The sequence below is a fragment of the Leopardus geoffroyi genome, chromosome C3 (assembly GCF_018350155.1).
Source record: "Leopardus geoffroyi isolate Oge1 chromosome C3, O.geoffroyi_Oge1_pat1.0, whole genome shotgun sequence".
Classification (NCBI taxonomy): Eukaryota; Metazoa; Chordata; class Mammalia; order Carnivora; family Felidae; genus Leopardus; species Leopardus geoffroyi.
Window position 1 is genome coordinate 46215952 of NC_059338.1, and position 22699 is coordinate 46238650.

Consider the following 22699-nt stretch of genomic DNA (forward strand, 5'->3'; position numbering starts at 1 on the left):
AATAAAGGGGTGTTTGTATAATAAAGGTCTCTAGATTTTCTTTTAAGTCATTTTTAAATCACTCTAGTCCTAGGACCTAAGTATATTCTTTATGTTTTATATATATAACTTTGTGGAAAAAATCTGTGTGTAAAACAACACTGTTGTCTCTGCAGAGTTTATACATATATTTAGAGAATTTATTTCATTCTTTAAAACTTTGTTTCTTCTTAATCCATAATTATGTATATATTATGTACATTCACTCTATTTTAAATATCGTGGGTATATGTTTTCTGCTATATTCACATACACCACAAGATATGAAAGAATTCATCCTATGATGAATCTAATTATGGTATTAGCCCTGTTAAGAGTTGTTAGTCCAATCTTTGGAGAGAAAGGGTCTCCCCCATTCATTCACTCATTCATTCCATTTACAAATGTTTATTAGCTCTTAGTATATATATTCCATATACAATCTTTGTGCATTTTGAGCTTCATGTGGTATGTTTAAGAGCTTTCAAAGGGAAACCACACATATCACTTATTAGAGTTAAGACCAAAATGTTTGAACATTCATATTAAACCAAACATCTTAGATGGTCTTTTTTTTGAACTTTTCATTATGAAAAATTTCAAATGCAGAGGTAGAATAACGTATGAATCCCTATGTACCTATCACTCATTTTCAGTAATTATCAGCATTTTGCAAGAACTGCCGCAGGAATTTGAAGCAGATCTCAGATTTATCATATCATATCATTTTTACCCATAAATACTGTGGTATGTGTTGCTAACCGACAATACTTTTATTTTTAAACAACCACACAATTACCAAACGTAACCCGTCATCCAAACCATCATGTCAGTGAAAGCCCAAACCTTAAAAAGAGATGGGAACTTTTTTTACTCTTAATCTTTTATTTAAAATTTTTTGGGGGCGCCTGGGTGGCGCAGTCGGTTAAGCGTCCGACTTCAGCCAGGTCACGATCTCGCGGTCCGGGAGTTCGAGCCCCGCGTCGGGCTCTGGGCTGATGGCTCAGAGCCTGGAGCCTGTTTCCGATTCTGTGTCTCCCTCTCTCTCTGCCCCTCCCCCGTTCATGCTCTGTCTCTCTCTGTCCCAAAAATAAATTAAAAAAACGTTGAAAAAAAAATAAAAAAAAATAAAAAAAATTTTTTTTGGTTTGTTGATATAAATTATATTTTGTTATATATAACAAAAATTATATTTTGTTATATATTATATATATAATATATAATATATTAAATATATATATTTTGTTATATATAACAAAAATTACATTTTGTTATATATAACAAAGCATGGATAAGGATGATAATAATAGACAACATTTATATGGCCATTATTCTCCAGGCCCTTTTCCAGGTGCTTTAACAGCTGATATCATTCAAACCATGTAGTACTTGTAGAAGATACTCTTATTAGCCCCATTTTAGAGATGAGGAAATTGAGGCCTAGAGAGGTTAAGAACTTATCCTATATAGCATATCTATTTCTTCAACAGATTTGCTTTGAAAATTATTTTAGAGTTCACTTTGAATAGATATTTTGGCCACATTTGTTATTTATAGATGCTTAGAATGATTCTTTTGACTTTTCCATTTTCATGTGCTTTTTGATAATTTAACTTATTCACTCTGTGCTGTTTTTCATGATTAAGGAGGATAAATTATAGTAGTGGTCTCAAACTTCTGTGTTGTTTAAATTTCTGGGTGTCTTCCTTGAAATCCATATTTCCCTTTAATATTTGAATAGTATTATTCTATCTTAGTTTTATTAAATTGCTGAAATTACTTTTAGTTATAAGGTTGTAGATATAAAATTAGGTTATTTGTGTAATTATCTATGTCAGGTATTTATGTCACATAAAGAACTTAATGTGTTTCTCCGTATCACTGTTTCCTTCAGACTGATCATTAAAAACATTCTTTGTATAAAGTACAGTGTACTTAATAAGTTTATTCTGTTGATAATGATTTTATGATATCCATTAGAAATATCTTTAGGCTTTTTTATCATAGTAAAATTACATTTTATATTCTAATGATGAACTAATATTCTTATAAAAAAATTCAGGATTATTGAGTAAAATTAAAGTGCTTGTTTGGAAAAAGGCAAGAACAAGTTGATCTTTTATTACGCTTTACAAATGTTAAGCACATTTGCAACCAACTCTTATAATTGCTAATATTTATGTATTATATTCCTTTTATATAATCATTGAGTGTGATAACAATGCATTTTTTAACCCTTTTCAAAATTGTGTTTATTTTATATAGTGTTCAGTATGGTGAGAAGAGAATAGGATTTGAAATCTGATTAACCTGACTTGGAGAAAGTTAAAGTTGAGGAAACTAAGGAAATGAAGTAGGGAAAAATAACCCCCAGCTCAAAAAATGATTGTGAATATTTGTTGAGTTCATATATTAAAGTACTTGATGGTTTATGGCCTAGAATAGGCGTAATTCTCTTGTGTCCTTGTTAAATGGAAAGCTTATACAGCTTGACCAAAACAAAAAAAAAAATCCCTTTTTCCAAAATGGACAAAGAATAATAGATAATTCACAAAAGAAGAAGTACAATTAGTCTGCTCCTTGTTCACTGCAAATACTTTCCTGTTTGCCATTTTTAATGTTGTTAATATCTTATGTATAGACATTTTTAATTTATATCTTTCACTTTTTCTTTCCTTATTTCTTTTTATTGCTTCTAAGTTTAGAAAGCTATTCTTTTGCATTTTAATAAGTGCTTCAGTGCTTTGGGAATATGAATTAGTAACTTTTCAGGAGAGCAATTTATCAGTGTTATCGAGAAGCCTAAAGATAAAATTCTCTTTCTAGAAACATATTGTAAACAGATAATCAGATGCTTACAGTGATTTATATAATATTCATGACAACATTATTTATACAGCAAAAAAATTGAAACAACCTTACTGCCTAACAATTAGAGAAGTTACATACAATACTATAGCTATGTGAGAGAATACTACTATATTTCAAAAATGTTAATAACAAGATAGGATTTAAAAGAATAAAAAGTATCATCCCAAATTTGTTAGATTTATATAGATTATTAATGTATACTTACAGATGATGAATATTGGATATATTTTAGCTGATGGAATTATGAGTTATTTTTAATTCTTCATATTTTCTGTATTTTCCAGATCTTCTATAATCCTTATTTTTATAATAAGGGCAAAATAATCTGCTACTCCCACACCTGACATTTTTCCATCACTTTTATATTTTCTTTTATGATCTTTTTGTTGATTCATTTATTTGCCAAATATCTGTACAGACACTGTTCTGGGGCTGCATCAGTGAATGACATAGACAAAGCCTGCCGTTGAGAAGCTTAAATTCTATTAAATATTAAAAATTATATTAACCATAATTTATACATAATTTTGTGGGGTTTTTGATGTTAAGAGTAGAGGTCATTGCTGTTGTGCCATTTAAGCTGCATTTTAGGTAATAAGTTTATATTACTTAAAAAGCACTTGTTATTGCCATTTATTGGGCCAACTGCTTCATATTAATTTTATTACATTTTCCTGGGTAAGCAGTTTTCCCAAGATTACATATCTAGTAAGTGGGAAAGCAGGGATTCAAACCCACGTTGGTCTGTTTCCAGAGTTTTCGTTTTGTTCAGTTTTGAACAGCACCTGAGCAGGTGCTCAAAAATATTTGTTGAATAAATATTTCATGAATATTCTTGCAATTTTAGGTGTGTTTTCAAGCCCCACATATTCTAGAAAAAGTGAGAGAACAGATAATCTTGAACTTTGATACCTTTAGAGCAGTATACTGTAACCTTTAACCTCCTTTCATCTGCTGAATTCGGTTGTTGCAAGCTAACTAATGGGTTTTTTTTGTTTTGTTTTTGTTTTTGTTTTTGTTTTTTGCTGCCCATTTTGCCTTATTGTGGTATTTACTCTGGACTAAAAGAAGGAAAATAGGCTGCTGTAGTATATGTCCGCTGGCTCACTGGTTCTCTGATAAAAGGACTGAATCACATCTCCCTCAGGCTTATGCTCTGCAATCATTTCAGTCCGGTCTAGATTTCACTATGAGATTGTCAACTCCTCAGGAGTTTGTATATCCAGTTACTTAGTGCAGGGGCCTGGGTACAAATTCAGCCTTATATAAAATGTATTACTTGAATGAATGAGTTTTCTAATTTGAACGTTTAGAAGACTAAGTAATGTAGGCTAAACGTTGAGGTTAGGTAAAAAGGGTATAGTCTGGGAACAAAGTTGGAGCTCATTGTCTACTATGCATTGAATTTTAGTGTGTAAGAGACTTGCCAAGGGGTTGAATTGGTGTTTGTGTCTAGGCGCCAAAGGATGTGACCCTGAAATCTTAAGAAGCACCGTAGGGAGTTCTGAGGCAGGCAGTATAAGGACCTAGGAAGAACACTGTCTTTGGTCCTGTTTCTACACATTACATTATTTTATCAAAACCCAGACTTTTACATCATGCTTTAGGGCTTGCAGAATGACAGCAGACACTCTGTCAGCCACTAATTGACGCTTGGTAGAAATTACTTTTCGTGTTTTCTGCCTAGGGCCCGTATTACCTTTTCCTATACATCTCTGAATGTTAATTGCTTAGAGATTAAGGAAAAGCAGACACATGAAAATGGTTCCATTGCTGATAGAACAGTTGTTTATTATTTTACAGACCTTTTTGTTAAATGGAGATAATTTCAAGAATGATGTAATCATCTAACTTACTTATGATCTCTATGTGACTGAACTGAGAGACTGGAATTCATATCTTTCTTTAGGTTTCTAGTATGGCATTTAACTCACTGACCACTTTTCTTTCCTTTGCATTTATTAATAGGCATATCCTATTCCATTTTAGTAGTAAACTACATACTTTACTAAAAATGTGATTATATGCTACCTGAAATCTAGATCCAGAATTTTTAAGGCATTGTTTTGCCGTGTTGTATTTTTCTCTTTTTATTTAAGAAGTTTTCTTTCTTTTAGATGTTTTTGATTTGTAAATATGGCCTGGGCTGCCTAGATTTTTGGTGTGCTTATTGACTGTTGCTTTTGCTAAATTTGCAGATGGGCTGAGTGATGAGAACAACGATGATCGAGTATTAAAATGCTGTCTTCAGTACCAGGAATTATTCCCTTCTTCTCTTGTTATTCTGTGCACGTGAGTTTCATGGTCATTTTACCCTTTTTTAATTTTTTAATCTTAAAAAAATGTTTATTTTTGAGAGGGAGAGAGCATGAGCAGGAGAGGGGCAGAGAGAGAGAGAATCCCAAGCAGGCTCCACGCTGTGAGCACAGAACCCAAGGTGGGGCTTCATCTCAGGACCCATGAGATCATGACCTGAGCTGAAGTCAGATGCTCAACCGACTGAGCCATCCAGGCGCCCCATACGAAAGAATTTTTAAAAGTCATAATGTACCCACCATGCTAAGGATGGAGAACATACATCATTTTCTAAATCTGCTAGTAAACATATTCAATTTTATTTCACATCCTCATAACGTGTAAGCTATAGAAGAATGAGATTTGAATCTTATAAAGTCTCATTTTGGTTTTATTTATAAGACATTCAGAAACCTTTTGTAAAAGCTGGGGGCAGCCAATTTTATCTTCCAATAAAATAGTTCAGAAATAAAATTCTGACAAATTTGTGGTCATGAGGCAAAAAGGTTAATTAATTAATTAATTTGTGGGGAAGAGGCAGTTTATGTTGCAGTTATGCCCCTGGTGCCTGTTAATAGAGTGAGGGCTGGAATGCCAGATCTCCCACTTACCAGCTTTGTGACCTGGGCAAGTTGCTTAATTAGTTACCTCACATGTAAAATACGGGGGGATACTAATCATAAAATGATCTCAGTAGGAATATCCTCCTCCTCCTCCTCCTCCTCCTCCCTTTCTCCTCCTTTCTTTCCTCTATTCATAACTTATTTCTAAGGTAAACAAATTTGTATTCACTGTGTATGAAAAAAGGCTCTGAAGGAACTGAGAAGGGCAATTTTGAACTGCAGTTTTAGTCTGAATTTTTTTTTCACTGAAAAATGGAGCTTTTACTCTTTCACAATCATGCCTAAATTCACTATGAAATGCAGTGATGAGAGAAATGAATAGACCTAAGGTTTTTCTTGTAAGGGGGCTTGGTCAGTTATTATTTTAAATATATGTAACTTTTCGGGGCACCTGGGTGGCTCAGTCAGTTAAGTGTCTGACTTCGGTTCAGGTCATGACCTCACGCCTCATGGGTTCGAGCCCCATGTCAGGCTCCATGCTGACAGCTTGGAGCCTGGAGCCTGCTTTGGCTTCTGTGTCTCCCTCTCTCTCTCTGCCCCTCTCTGCTCATGCTCTGTCTCTCTCTCTCTCTCCTTCAAAAATAAATATTAAAAAATTTTTTAAATATATGTAACTGTTCACTCACTGTTCAATACACCTGAAAGTAATAAAACATTATATGTTAACTGTAATGGAATTAAAATTTCTTTAAAATGTAAAAAAAAAAATTCCCATTTTAGCTGTCTTCAAAGATGATGTTATTCTTTTCAAGATTAGAGGAAATACTAGAGATTTATGTCTAGCATATTTAAAATTATTTTTTATCTAGGGCATAATATACCATGGAGTTTGTGGAAGGTTGAAATAGATAATATGTTAATCATTTTGAAATGAGCTAAGCTAAATTTGAGGAATGATTGTTATGTGTTTTTTTAGTTCAACTTAGAATGAAACTTAAATTGGTGAGACTAACAATTCTCCGTTATTTCTGCAGTCAGTGTCTTGGGATTAACAGAGGTAACATTTCTTAGTGAAACGGAAGTTTATAGTCAGACTGTACTTTTAATTCTAGCACTATCATGTTCCAGGTGAGCCTGTTTTTTCATTTTTATTTTTTCCTTTAAAGGGCTGTAATCATGCCTACTGAGTAAGTCTCACCTACTTACTGTGAGGATAAATTTGTTTTACTTAAATGGATAATGATAATGATGAAAATATTGATAATGAAAAGCTAGGACAACCCTTCTACTATACCTTATTTTAAGTACATTATTTTACATTTACAACCCTGAGTATGGGCCAGCAATACCTACTTCATATCTCTATCCATTTCTTTCTTCTAAATTCTAGACTAGTATATTCATTCTTATTTGCTGTCTTTACTTGGATGTCTCGTAAACATTTGGGACCTGCCATCTCTAGAAATGAACTCTTGGTCTCTCCTTCTAAACTACTATCCATCTGAATAAAAAGTGCCACCGTTGGGGCTTCTGAGTGGCTCAGTCAGCTAAGTATCTGATTCTTGATCTCAGCTCAGGTCTTGATCTCAAGGTCGTGAGTTCAGGTCCTGCGTGGGGCTCCGCACTGGATGTGAAGCCTACTTTAAAAAACAAACAAACAAAACCAGGGCATCTGAGTGCCTCAGTTGGTTAAGCATCCAACTCTTGATTTCGGCTCGGGTCATGATCTCATGGTTTTTGGCTCGAGTCCTGCATCAGGCTCTGCTCTGCTGATAGCGCAGAGCCTTCTTGGGATTTTCTGTCTCCCTCTCTCTCAAAATAAATAAATAAGCATTTAAAAATTTTTAAAAGTGCCATCTTCCACCCATTTGCTAAAGCCAGAAACCTAGGAGTCATTTTTGATACTTGCTTCTCTGTCATAATCTATATCCAGTCAAGTAAGGGGTCCTGTGTGATCTTTTCTTTATCTTCCTTGCCAACCTGTGTCAACCAGGTTATTTTTCCACTGCCTTTTTGACTCTAAGACTGATTGTGCTGTGTACTTCCATACTTGCTCTCTTTCATTTATTCTTCAAAAGTAATGTATTTAAAAATGTTTAATTTTAAAAATAGTTGCATTATGGAGAATTTCAAAATACTTAAAGTGAAGAAGAGTTAATAAACTCTTAAGTATGCAGCTACAATTTTCAAAATTGTTCCATTCTTTTATTATCTATATCTCCATTCACTCCCTGTCCCCCCCATATGAGTGGTTTTATACAGATTTTTTGTGTTTTGAGGGAAAATGTGCCATTTTGGAATGCATAAATCTTAACTATACAATCTTCACAATGGATACACTGGTGTAGCCCACATGCCTCTTGATAGATAGAAAACTTCTGTCACCCCAGAAAATGCTTTTTTGCCCTGCCCCTTTGTGCTCTTTTTCTAGTTTCTTTTTCTTTTTGTTCTTTTATGTTTTTATTTTATTTTTGAGAGAGAAACAGAGCACGAGCAGGGGAGGGGCAGAGAGAGAGGAAGACACAGAATGTGAAGCAGGCTCCAGGCTCTGAGCTGTCGGCACAAAACCTGACGCACGGCTGGAACTCAAGGACTATGAGATCATGACCTGAGCCGAAGTTAGATGCTTAACCAACTGAACCACTTGGGCATCCCTCTTTTTCTAGTTTCTTAAGGTGGAAGCTGAGATCATTTATTTGAGACTCCTATAAATTTCCCTGTAAGCACTGCTTCAGCTGTATCCCACAAATGTTGATGTTCTATTTTTTTCATTCAATTCAATAGAACTTACCTTTGACAATTAGATGATTGCTGTTTAATTCCAAATATTTGCACATTTTTTAATCTTGTTATTAATTTGTACTTTAATTCCACTTTGGCTTGAGAACATTAATTTATATGGTTTCTGTTCTTTTACATTTGTTAGTTTTATTGCCAAGAATATGGTCTACCTTGGTGAATGATTTATGTGCACTTAAAAAGAATTTGTATCCTCTTGTGGGTGGAGTATTCTATAAATTTCAGTTAGGTCAAGTTGGTTGGTAGTGTTCAGGTTTTCTATAACCTTACTGATTGATTATTCTGTGATTACTGAGAGAGGAGTATTGAAATCTCCAACTATAATTATGGGTTTGTTTAATTGTCCTTTCTGTTTTATTTGTTTTGCTTCATGTATTATGAAGCTTTGTAGTAAGATGCATACACATTTAGGATTGTTTAGGATTGTCTTCTTGGAGAATTGACCCTTTCTCATTGTGTAATGTCTCTCTGTTCCTGAAGTCTCCTTTGTTTAGTATTAATACTAGCACTCCAGTTTTGTTTTCGTTAGTATTTATATTGTATTTCTTTTCCTATCCATTTACTTTTTTTTTTTTTTTAATTAAAATTTTTTTTTTTTCAACGTTTATTTATTTTGGGGACAGAGAGAGACAGAGCATGAACGGGGGAGGGGCAGAGAGAGAGGGAGACACAGAATCCAAAACAGGCTCCAGGCTCTGAGCCATCAGCCCAGAGCCTGACGCGGGGCTCGAACTCCCGGACCGCGAGATCGTGACCTGGCTGAAGTCGGACGCTTAACCGACTGCGCCACCCAGGCGCCCCTCCTATCCATTTACTTTTAATCTGTGTTTTTATATTAAAGTAAGTATTTTGTGGGTAGTATATGGTCAGTACTTTCTTCTTTGTCCATTCTGAGAATTTCTTTGAATTGATAAGTTTATACCATTCATTTTTAATTAGATCAAAATCTACCTTTTTGCTAATTATTTTCTATTTCATCTGTTCTTTTTTCTTTTTCTTTCTTTTCTTGAGTTGTGTATTTTTTATGGTGCCATTTTATCTCCATTATTGATTTATTTATACCATTTCGAAAAAACGTTTTAATGGTTGCCCTAGCATCTAAAGTTTATATCTTGATCAAAATCTACCTTCAGAAAATATTATATTGCTCCACGTTCCGTGTAAAGATCTTATAATAGGATGTTTCCAGTTTCTCCCATTTTTTTGTACTATCATTGTAATATTTACTTTTACAGAAATGATAAACACATAATATTTTTGTTACTATTTTTGCTTCCATCATTTACCACTTAAAGCAGAGAAAAAGTGAGTATTTTAATCTTGCATTCCATTTTTTGCCTTTTCATTATTTATATAGATTCAGGTTTCTGTCTGGTGTCATATTCCTTTTGCCTAAATGAATTTCTTTGACATATGCATGCCTACTGGCAGCGAACTTTTTGTTTTGTTTATCTCATAATTTCTTTATTTCTTCATTTATTTTTGTTGATTTTTTTATGTTTATTTTTAAGAGAGAGAGTTGGGGAGGAGGAGAAAGAGAGGGAGACAGAGAACCCCAAGCAGGATCCACACTGTTAGCTCAGAGCCCAACACAGGGCTTGAACCTACAAACCATGAAATCATGACCCCAAATCAAGAGTTGGATGGTCAACCAACTGAGCCACCCAGGCACCCCTCTTAATTTATTTTTGAAAGATATTTTTGCTGGATATACAATTCTGGGTTGACTTTGTTTTTTCCTTCCAGTATTTTAAAGAGGTGACTCCATTTTCTTCTAGTTTGTATGGTTTCTGATGAGAAGTCTGATGTAAATGTTATCTTTGTTCCTCTATATGTAATGTGTCTTTTTTTTTTTTTTTTTTTGCTCTCTGCTTTCAAGGACTTTTCTTTGTCCTTTGCTTTTTTAGCAGTTTATTTTAGCAGTTTTTAGCAGATATGTCTCTGTTTGTATATGTGTGGTGGGTTGGGGGGCTGAGTAGAGAAGGATTTATCCTGCTTGATATTCTCTGAGCTTCTTTGATCTCTGGTTTCATATCTGTCTTCAGTTTTAGATAATTCTCAGATATTATTTCTTCAAATATTTTTTCTGCCCATTCCCTCTTTCCTCCTCATATTATAGAATTATACTGTGGTAGCCAGTGACCCCTGTGATCCCTGCTTCTTAGTATGAATGCCCTTGTATAGTCCCCTCCTGCATTGTACCAGGGTTGGCTGTCTGTGTGACAGACAGCATGCATCAGAAGTGATAGCATGTTCCTTCTGTGATTAGATTATAAAAGACTGGGACTTCCTCCTCGGGCACTCTCTTCCTTTCTCCACTCTCAAATCACTTGCTTTGTGGAAGCAAGCTGCCATGCCATAAACAGCCCTGTGGAAGAGGCCCACATGGTGAGAAACTGAAGCCTCCAGCCAAGAGCCAGTGATGGACTAAGGCCTGCCAATAGCCACGTGAACGAGTGCCAATTAAACCTTGAGATGGCTGCAACCTTAGGCAATAGCATATTACAACCTTGTAAGAGACTCTGAACCAGAACCGACCAGTCAAGCTGTTCCCAGATTTCTGATTCTTAGGAACTGTGTGAGAAAATAAATGTTTATTTTAAGCTGCTGAGTTTTGGAATAACTTGTATACAGCAATAGATAACTAATATAGGCACATATGTTAGACTGTTTGATATTGTTCCACAGCTTCTGGATTTTTTTTTTTTTTAAACTTGTACTCTCTTTGTATTTCAGTCTGGGTCATTTCTTTTGACCTGTCTTCAAGTTTGTAATGTTTTCCTTGCCTGTGTCAAGTATACTGAGGAACCTGTTGAAAGCATTCTTTATTTCTGTGACTGTGTGTGTGTGTGTGTGTGTGTGTGTGTGTTATTGCTAGCATTTAGTTGCTTTCATTTAATTTTAATGATTTTCATCTGTCCTGAAATTGCCTGATTTTGCATGCTATTCACCTTTTCCATTAGAGCATTTAACAAATAAATCAAAATTATTTAAAATTCCTTATCAGATAGCTTCAACATCTGTGCCATATGTAAGTCTGGTTCTATTGATTGCTTTGTCTGTTGGCAGCATGTTATTTTTTTCTGGGCAGAATTTATATACAGATTTTAAGGTTCACTTGCTCTGTGGTTTCCTCCCTTCTTCAGCTCCTCACTTAACTCTCTATCTGCTCTGGCCGGCCTTGAACATGGTCTCTGACATTTCAAGTTACTGTGGCTGAGGCTTCTGTTGTAAGCCATTGATGAATTAGAGAATGACCTCGGGCAAAAAGGTAGAACCTTGTAGAACCTCTATGATGAAGATAGACTTCTCTCCAGCTTCTGCCCTCATTTTTCTGATCCCTAGTGCCTTCAGATAGCTTTTTTTTTTCTTTTTTTGTCCAAATTTTCTGATTTTCAGCTGTGGAAAGATTAATCTGACCAAGCTACTGTGCCATTAACAAAAGCTGGAAGCCTGTTGGATTCCAGAATAGCAATTTAATAAACACAGATCTGATCATGTCACTTACCCACTGAAGCCCTTAAATGTCTTTCTATTTATTAATGCCCTTGCCTTAGCCACATAAACTGTTCTCATGCACTATGCTCTAATCATACTTTATTTTTTCAGCAAATAACAAATCTCACCATTTGTCTTATGCTCACTCTGAGTAAATTTGTAATTGCCTGCCATGTGGAAATTATTTCTTTTACCATGGCTCTCTGTTTATTTCTTTTTGGATGATCATATTCCTGTGTTCAAATCTGGCTGCCGCTTACCAGGTACAATTTTGGGCAAATCACTTAACCTCTTTGCACTTCAGATCCTCATCTGTGGAAGGGGGATACAAATAGTACCACTACTACATAAGAGGTTTATTGTGAGAATTAAATGGGTTGCGAACATATATGTATATGTATATGTATATCTATCTATAGACATATAGCTATCTATAGAGATATATAGTGCTTACAACAGTGCCTGGTACCAGGGAAACATTCAATATGTAGTAATTATTATTCTTAAAAGCTATTCTACTGTATGTTAATTCCTTTATCTTCTCTGTTTAAAAAAAAAAATGTTATCCTTTGTTAATGTACATGTTGAGAATCTCCAACCTTTGATTAAATCCCATGTGTTTTGAGTTACCATGTGATTTATCTTATAAAAAAATATTCTTTCCTCCTAACCCCAATCTTAGGGATGATAGAAATTTAAGAAACAAAGGCCTAATAAGTGGTGTGAAGTCACTCAGTAAAGAAGAATTGAGTGCAGATTTATTAAACTTATCTCCGAACACAGATGTATGTCATCAACCTTGTTTATCTAAACAACAATTGAAAGCAGGTAGTATTCTTACTGCAACTAATTTGAACTATATATTCTTTTATGTACTGACATTGATAACAATTGGAATTAATAGTAAATTTCCATCTTGTACATTTAAAATAACATTGTTTGAAATACTTTCCAGCTTGTATATGGTAGAAATAAATGAAAATCATAATGGTAATCCAGAAGAAAACAGTTAACATTATTGCCTTCTACGTACCCTTTTACAAATTAATTTGAATTTTTGTCCATACACTTAAATGCATTTTTACATGTTTATAATCACCGTATATATGCTATTTTGTGCCTTGCAGAGTGTATCTTTTAAATTAATAGTAACTATAGAAAATATTCATTTGAGGTAGAGAGAAATTTTTGGTTTCTTTTTAATGTTAGCTTCCTCTTCATAACCTTCTATTAATACAATAAAAACTTAGCAATAAGAGAAACTTGAAAAATTCTAATAATACTTTAATTTTTAATTTTAAACTAATACTTAAGAAATTAATGGCAGTACCATTGTTTTATCTTTTTTTTTTTTTACCAGAATAATCTGTTCTGTAGCTTGATATTTGATGGAATGTTGTATTAAATCTGACATAATTTAAAAATACATTCTACCTTTTCCCCTGTGGGGAAAATAATTATTGAAGTTTTTAATATCATATGGACTTTTTATATATAATTGTATAAAAATTGACATATATACATGCTACTTATTTGGCCCCTTTGGTACTAAAATTTCTTTTGTCATAATATTCAAAATGACATTTAGAAGAAGTAACAGGATATTTTGGTTTCTGCTTTTTCAGGGGTAACATGCTTTCAGTTTGCCCTTCGTATTACTACCACTTTAAGTCCTTAGTATTTGTAGATATAAGCCACTTAATGTTTTGAGTTTTGCCATAAAGAAATTGCAGCTGCCTTCAGGCATCAAATTAATAATGTTAATGAAATGATGTCAATTAAAATAATAAAAACTTACTTTAAAAGGGGAGGGCATAAAGGTAGTTAAACCAGAGATTCTTGTCCTTTCAAAACAATTTACTGATGTGAGCTGCAATGGGAAGAATATACTATTTTTGGATGAAAACACACTTCGATCCATAATTCTTCATTTTCTATTATAAATAGATGCAAAGCATTCTTTTAATTTTTCCTTTTTTGAAAATACAATTGAATTGTGGTTAAAATATCACACATTTCTTAAATTCCTATTTTAGTAAATATATTTAGTTGCCTTTTGTCAAAAAGATAAAGCATTTGCTAATGTGATATGTTTATATCTAAAATAATTATAGATACATGTTTCTAAATACTGTTTGAAAAGTTGAGTATTGATTTGGTTTCTGTGTAATTTAGGTACTAATTATGTACATACAATGCTTATTATTTATGGCCAAATGCTAATTTTAAAACAATAAAATATTTACTGTGAGTGTCTTAAATAAAGCCTGTGACTCTTTGTTTTAAAGAAGCAACACCATTAGAAGAGAGCTATAAGGGAGAATCTGTGCATTCCAGACTACCCATTCTACTTGAAAGCATCATATCTGATCTTGAAAAATCTCTTGGAACAGCTTTATCTTCAATACTAGAAACAGAAATGAAAATTGCTTTTGGAAACCTCTGGATGGAGGTGATTATTTCAACTCTCTTAGTTGACAAATTTCTTTTTCGTTGCTAAAGATTTATGACCTTATCTTAAGAAATAGGGCATGTATATGTATAAGCTTCATTGTGATAGTTTATATCCCATTATATTTTTCATATAGTTTCTAAATAACTTCTTGAAAACTAAATGGTGGACATTTCCTATAGATTAAGAACTATATTTTGTCATTTAATTTTTTTTCAATGAGCAGGTATTTATTATGTATCTACTGGCGTCAAACACATTGCCCCCATGGAGCTTAAATTGAATTCAGAAAAACTTCTCTCATATTTAGTTTATTTGAGTTAAAATGTTTAGTATAGGGAATCCCCATTGCAATGTGTATTCAGAAAAAGAAGTGTATATTTTGGCTTATGTCATATAAATAATCAAAGCATATCAAAGTATAAATATCATATCAACAAGATATTTTGTATTTTCTAGATTCACATCTTTTCTGCAGATAGTAAAACACCACATTTGGCAATAGTGGCCCTTTTAGTTTAGTTAATGTTTGTTTGCTGTTCATATGGATAGCTAGGAGGAACAGTCCCCCTCAGTTGTAGATTCTAATAACTTGTCAATATGATGTTTTTGCTGCTTGATTATATGATCAAGTCTTGAGCCAAGATGATGAGGAATGATCAAAAGATTCTAGGAGGGTTGACTTAAATTGGATATTTTGTAATACAGTCTAGGAAAGTCATTGCATGTGAATAATTCAAAAAAGGATGTGCTGACATCTTGTAGTGCTAAATGATGAATCTCCTTTATAAACATGCCTTTGCAAGAGTGTAGCAAGTGTTAGTGCTAGCTGACGTCTTTTTTCTGTATAGATTTTCCCACAGCTATGTGAAATAATTAGATTGATTTCCTCCTAGAATTGACTATGTTGGAAAGTAAATTGAGTATCTTTCCTGATTAAAACTATGCTTCTTCTGATTAAAACAGTGCTTTCGTTTTGCACAGTTTCTGAAACTATAAGGATTAATACTAATCTGAATTTTACAAAAACAGTTTGCAGTGGAATTAGAATTTTAAGATCACAATTGGCTTTTAATAGAATATCTCTTAGTTTAAAAAGAATTCAACTAACTATATTTTTCCCAGAAATATATATAGACATTTTTAAGTAATTCCTAAGTACTTTTTAATAATAGGAATAATAAATAAATTAGTAGGTAGTAATTTTTTCTAAATACTTTTTTAGATGCTGTACTTGAAACCACCATGGACTCTAATTCATTTATTACAGTGCTTTAGAAAACATTGGTTGGCTGTATTTGGATTAGTTATGGAGAAGAACGTGCTTTTAACCATTGAGAGCCTATATGAAAATCTCTGTAAAGGTATGAATTTTTTATTTTGTCTTTAGCAATGTTGTGTTAAAGTCAGACTAGCAGCTATTTTCCATGGAATGTGAAGATGAGTTAATAAGAAATTGGTCAATTATTTTTTAACCATTTACACTTCTAATTACTAAAGGGAGTTTGTGGAAGCTGAATGAATGAAGTTCATAGAGCTTATGACCATTAATGGTATCACCACCGTTGATATTCCTGGATATAGTGAATATTTAGTTTTTTATAATGTTTGAAAACTTTTAAAACCGTATTTTATTCAGGTATGAAAATAGAATTTAGACTTTTTTTTCATTTCTCACTGTGTTTAACACACAAACTTTGACCCCATTTCATGTACTAATTTTAGAAATAGTATATCAAAGTATGTATCTAAAATATATGGTTTAGGAAATAGAAAGTGTTTGTCTTTGGTATATAGTGAGTTCTAGAACCAGAAGACACTAGAGTCTACAACTTAGTTGGTGATTTTTAAGCCATGTTGCACAGAACCTTGTTGAAATGCCTCTGGAGCTGCCACAGATTGGAGATGGGAAGGCTAACTGGGAGCCTGGAAAGTTGGCGGGCCTTTAGCCCTCAACCCCAGCTTTAGCCATGCAGTTTTCTTTTATCAGTTTATATATGGAGAATCCATGTAGGTTTTGAAGAAAATGTTTCTCTGCTAAGAAAAAAAAGATGGGAAAAACACTGATCAAATGTTACAAGAGCCCATGTTTTATAATCAGGTAAACTATCCCTAAGAGGTAAGTGATTTGTCCAAAGTCAAACTACTGGATTTTTCTTGCTGTACCTTTAAAAAGCAAAATATGTGTAACAATTATTGAGATGTTCAGTTTGTTCTGGACTTTTTTTTAACTCCTCTAACATGATCTGTTCTGTTTATTATTTCCCTGTATTGGTTATATCCTGTCTGCTTTTGAAAAATAACTGTGAATATAGAGGACTATTAAATAACAACCTGAGTACTTGAGGATTTGAGCTAAGTTTAAAGGCACAAGAGCCAGGTAGTGAAGAATAAGATAATTTCATCATAAAACATATGCAAACAATTAATATAAAACTTGATTTAACACTAATCCTCCTGGAAGCTAAAACAAAACACAAACAAATATATTCTGTGGGAGGTATACCATGGCTATCTTTCCCTTGAAGTGTAACCTTTTGGGAAATGTCTTATATCTTTGGAAATTACTTCAGGGGATTTAAAGTACCTGGTCCAATGCCTTATGACTTTTAAAAGTTACCAAGTGTTTAAAAATCTTTATTTTGAGAGAGGGAGCATGGGAGGGGCAGAGAGAGAGAGAGAGAGAGAGAGAGAGAGAGAGAATGAATCCCAAGCAGGCTCCACGCTGTCAGCACAAAGCCTGATGTGGGGCTTGAACTCACGAATCCTGAGATCATGACCCTGAGATCACTACCTGAGCCGAAATCAAGAGCCAGATGCTTAACTGACTGAGTCAGCCAGGCACCCCTAAAAGTTACCAATTTTTAAAAGACATTTTAAAAATTTAAAGATAATTTAAAGATAATTCTTTAACTATAGAAGATATTTATAGGTGGTATTATTATATAAGAGAAGAGACAGGGAATGACTCCTTGGACATGCCTTTAAACCAGTTTTTATAAAACAGGGAATGACTCCTTGGACATGCCTTTAAACCAGTTTTTATAAAACATATAGAAATGTCTTTCATGTCTTAAGTAGAAGCATAATTTAGTTCTATCAAAAGAGAAAGCCCATAATTCATGTATGATCTTGAATAAGATTTACTTTAAAGAATGGCATATTTAGTTGCCATTTTTCTCTTTTTCCAGGGGTGGGCAGTGTTTGTCTTTTGCACACAGTTTAGAGGTAGTAGGTAATAGGAGAGAATGAAGAGATGATGGCTGTTCCTTTTGCTAAAAAGTCTTTTTTGGAATCATTGTGTGCATAATTTATTGATCCTTGGTCTAGAAGAATCTAATGCCTAATGTGTACTGACTTGTGAAGAATATATAATAGAACTATAAAAGTGCCTTCTGCTCTAAAATAATTTTAAGAAAAGTCACAGTTTATGATTTTGTTTACTGTCTTTTAATAGTATACTCAGCTGTTAAATTATGATTGTGTTTAACTTCAGTAATCCCAAAGAATGTATCCTTAAATCAATTCATGGAAAATTGTGTGGAAAATGACTAGTAGCATTTCCTGATTTTGTTATCCATATTAACTTTAGTCAAAATGATTATTGACCTTACATAAGCATTAAAGTATTTCAACCACGTAGATTTCTTTTTATGTTGTGTCTAGGTACTGAATTTATCATTGTTATTTCCCTTCAGCACATTATCTTAGTAAAGACTTTTTGTGAGACAGAAATCAAATGATTAAGTCAAGGCTACAAGCCTAACTGAACATTGACTGACTTGGAGAAGCACCCTTGAAAGAAATTGTGCCCAGTTTCTTTTCCTCAGGAGATTTACTAGGTTCATCAAATCTACATTCTGTCCTTTGTGTAGCATTTCTTATCTGTCTTTTCCCACAGGAATTTAAACTAGTCATTGACTTTAAAAATAACTAAGTGTTTTGTAAGGAAATATACTTGTTTGTTTTGTTTGATAAAGGGGAAGCCAGAAGCCTGGCTATAGCCATCACATTAGATTAGAACTTCTGAATATTGTATAATTAATTAATTAAATATACTTTTGATTTTTATTTGATTTTTCAGTAATTTCCAAGAAAATACTTGTTTTTGTTTTTGTTTTTTTTATATTAATTTATTTTTATTTAAATGTTTATTTTTTTATTAAAAGTATTTTTTTTTAATGTTTATTTTTGAGAGAGAGAGAGAGACGGGGTGTGAGTGGGGGAGAGGCAGAAAGAGAGGGAGACACAGAATCTGAAGCAGGCTCCAGGCTCTGAGCTGTCAGCATAGAGCCCGACACCGGGGCTTAAAGTCAGGAACTGCTTGAACATGACCTGGGCCAAAGTTGGACACTTAACCAACTGAGCCACCCAGGCACCCCTTAAATGTGTGTTTGCCTATTTATTTAGAGAGAGAGTGAGTGAGCACACATGCGTGTGAGTAAAGGAGAGGCAGAGAGGGATGGGAAGAGAGAATCCCAAGCAGGCTCCACGCTGTCAACAAGGAGCCCCACACAGGGCTCAGTCCCGTGAACCATGAGATCATGACCTGAGCCGAAATCAAGAGTCAGATGCTTAACTGACTGAGCCACCCAAGCACCACTCTAAGCAAATACTTATATAAGTGATACAGAGGAACTATTTACTTTTTTAAACTCATAGTACCAGTGAAAAACCATGCTGGTGTTTCAGAATATAAACTATGCTGGTCTCTCAAGTTTCTCTGAAACTGAGAACCTTAAAAGGAAACAAAACAAATACGTTGTAGCATGGTTATTTTAAATGCCTTTGAAAAGTATGTGTGTGTGTGTATATATATATATATGTGTGTGTGTGTATATGTATGTGTATATATATATATATGTGTGTGTGTGTATATGTATGTGTATACATATATATGTATACATATATATAAAATATATGGTACGTGTATATTATATATATATATATATATATATATATATATATATATATATATATTATATATGGCACTCTACCCTAATAATGGAAAGAATTTTTCAGTTCTGGGCTTTGATGATGTTAGAAATTTGCTTAACTTCATTGCTCATAACTTTTAAAATCTTTGAAATTATTGTCACCACCTCTGAGAACTTAATGTAAGTAATTTTAGTTGAGAGAAAATTGTTATACCTTTAAATTATTTCTTGTAGATTAACTTACTTTGCTAATTTATAAGGAAAAAAAATACTGCTGGCTTATCTTGCCCACAGCTGTTACTCAGATTATTTATATTTTTGCTAAAGTTGTGTTGAGCGAAGAGAGAAAATGTTATTTTCAATAAATCTAGTATTACATTTGATGTAATGGAATTTGAAGTTAAATCTCTATGTGATTAACTGAGTTGGTTATGAGAGGGACTGCATGTAACTTACCTGCTTACCCCAAAAATGTGACTCTTCTGATGCCTACAGAGCAATCTGTATATGAAACCTCAGTTTTGAAAATCTGCAGTTTAACTTGTTTGGTAATTATCTCTCTTTTCTGAAAAATATAATGTTCTTTCACTTTAAAGTTTACTATGTTGAGGGTTCTCCTGGAATCTGAATCCAGAATACCTGGATCAACTCTAAGAACTTTGTCTTTAGCTAAATTTAATTCTAATGCTTTTTACACCCAAGAAATAAATTAGGAGTAGGGTATAGGTGTAAATGCATACTTTTCTTAAATTTCATAATTAACTTTAGATTGGCTTTCCAAACACATTTTTATATTGTATACTCATTCTTACGTATGTTTTCCTTCTTAATTTCTGTTACCAGCTAACAAGGCAGTGGATTTTACAACAGTGAAATTTCTGCTTCAGGATTCTAAAAGTTTGTTACATGCTTTCAGTACAAGGTCAAATTATGATGGTATTCTTCCACAGGCCTTTGCTCAAGTTAACAAACTACTCCAGACATTTGCAGAGGTAAGTTACCTTTGGAATGCCATTTAGAGGAGCTAATTACATGTGTTCTAAAAATGTATTAGCAGATAACAGAGATAAAGGATATTTTAATTGTAACTTACTTGAACACACTAAGGGATTAAGTATATCTTAAGTGAATTGAAGGAAAGTAAGCAATTTTTATTACAAGTTATAAAACACATCCTCTTATGTGTGTATGTGTTTTATACATTACCAGTAAGGAAAGAACATACTTGCTTAAGAGAATATCTCATGAAGTAAAAGAAGCATCTTTTTAATAAACTAATAAGAAATATGTGATAATTCCTATGGAAAGAATTGACTTAAGGGGTGAAATTATCTTTTGGATTAAGATGACCAAAATATTGGTAATTGTATTTTTCCATGGCAAATGTGACTTCGAGAATTATTGGTAGGAAAGAATGGACCTGGGAATTTAGGGGATTGCAGCTTGATCTCTGACTGGAGTTGTGTAGGGAAAAATACATTATCCTTTCCCATCACAGAACTGAGCCCTAAACCCTATCTTTAGTGAAACAAACATAGTGAACAAGATGGAACATTCAGGATACTCATAGGCTTATCAGTCTTTGAATTAAGATTATTGAAAATTTAAAAAAATAGGATTGATTGAAATAAAAATAATAATGTCAAGTTTTAAGTTCCTTTGATCAATTGGAAACCTAGAGATGGGAGTTACCATGAAAATGTGGTGTTAAAATTTAGTGATGTTTATCAAATAATGGTATGCCTACTATATGTTGCCCACCGAGTGTTTAAAAATATTGAATTGTTATTTATTCCTGGATCCTGATTTTCCAGTTGCTACATTAGCAACAGATTCATGAAGGCCACTGGTGAAGAATCTATATCCTCATTAGTGCTTTTCCCTTAACACCTGGCATTAATGTGATTGCTGGAAACACCCTGTGATGTTTCCACAATGAGAGCTCTGAAGCATTTCTCCTTTATTTTCATGTTTAGAAACAGTTCACTGTCTGAGTCAGCCAGGAGCTTTGTGATTTAGCTTGGGCTTTTAACATATACTTTCAGGGGCACCTGGTGGGCTCTGTCTGTGGAGTATGCAACTCTTTTTTTTTTTTTTTTTTTTTTTTTTTTTTGGGACAGAGAGAGACAGAGCATGAACGGGGGAGGGGCAGAGAGAGAGGGAGACACAGAATCGGAAACAGGCTCCAGGCTCTGAGCCATCAGCCCAGAGCCTGACGCGGGGCTCGAACTCCCGGACCGCGAGATCGTGACCTGGCTGAAGTCGGACGCTTAACCGACTGCGCCACCCAGGCGCCCCTATGCAACTCTTGATCTTGAGGTCATGAGCTCGAGCCCCACATTGGGGGTAGAGATTACTTTAAAATAAAATTAAATATTTAAAGTAAAATACACTTATGGTAGGAGTTGTTTTGTAGAGTGCATTAGATTTATTTGGTATATGACCTAAATACTTAGTCCTGTCTCAGTAACTTGAGCAACAAATACATTACCTCCAGGGATAGGGTATCTGAATACAGTAACTGTAAAATAATAATAACAACAACAACAACAAAAATTAAAAAAATAAATAATCCCCCCCAAACTTTACCAAATGTAGAAAATCAGGAAAATAGGGATATTCATTTGTTTGCTTCTGAGAAGGCTTGTGAGAAAACAAAATGGAAGGTTAACCAAAAGGATTATTTTCGAGATTTTTATATAAATGAGGTGGAACAGGAAAAGGAGACATACATTTTTCTTTTTTCTTTTTTAAGTTTATTTATTTATTTAGGTAATCTCTGCACGCAACATGTGGCTCGAACTCACGACCCCGAAATAAAGAGTCACACCCTCTTCTGACTGAGCCAGCCTGGTGCCCCTACAGTATTCTTTTATAAGCCTTCCAACCATCAAAAAATAAATAAATAAGGCTTGCTCTGCCAGGATGTTAGAATCATGAAAGTCAGTCTTCTTAAACTTTAGACCTACATGCCTCAGGATCCCCATCCTGGCTAGTTATGTCTTTAGCCTCTGGTTATTTAACCCCTCTGAGCCTTAATTTCTTCTTTTGTAAAATGAATATAATAATCTGTGTCTCAGAACTGTCACGAGAATTAAATATACATTAATACTTGTAAAGCACTTAGTGCCTCACACAGAGTGAGTGCTATGTAGGTGTTTGATAAAGGAATCCATCTACATACTTGCACACATCACTATTTGAGAACCGAGGAAAAGAGGCAGCATGTGATGATTTAAGAAACATATCTCAGAACAAAATATGTC

At 33.7% G+C, this 22699-nt stretch overlaps 1 protein-coding gene across 5 annotated transcripts in view; it reads left to right on the forward strand.

Annotated features, from left to right (window-relative positions):
* The window catches only part of SWT1 (SWT1 RNA endoribonuclease homolog), a 103478-nt gene that overhangs the window by 28201 nt on the left and 52578 nt on the right, over positions 1-22699 (forward strand). For all 5 annotated transcript variants that reach the window (XR_006705814.1, XR_006705813.1, XM_045452683.1 and 2 more), the window contains 5 exons: positions 5088-5181; positions 12727-12872; positions 14333-14496; positions 15722-15860; positions 20277-20425. Coding sequence is in view for 3 of the 5 variants with exons in the window: in XM_045452683.1 (XP_045308639.1) it covers positions 5088-5181; positions 12727-12872; positions 14333-14496; positions 15722-15860; positions 20277-20425 (692 nt within the window). In the remaining 2 variants the exon portion in view is untranslated. The remainder of the gene's footprint in view (positions 1-5087; positions 5182-12726; positions 12873-14332; positions 14497-15721; positions 15861-20276; positions 20426-22699) is intronic.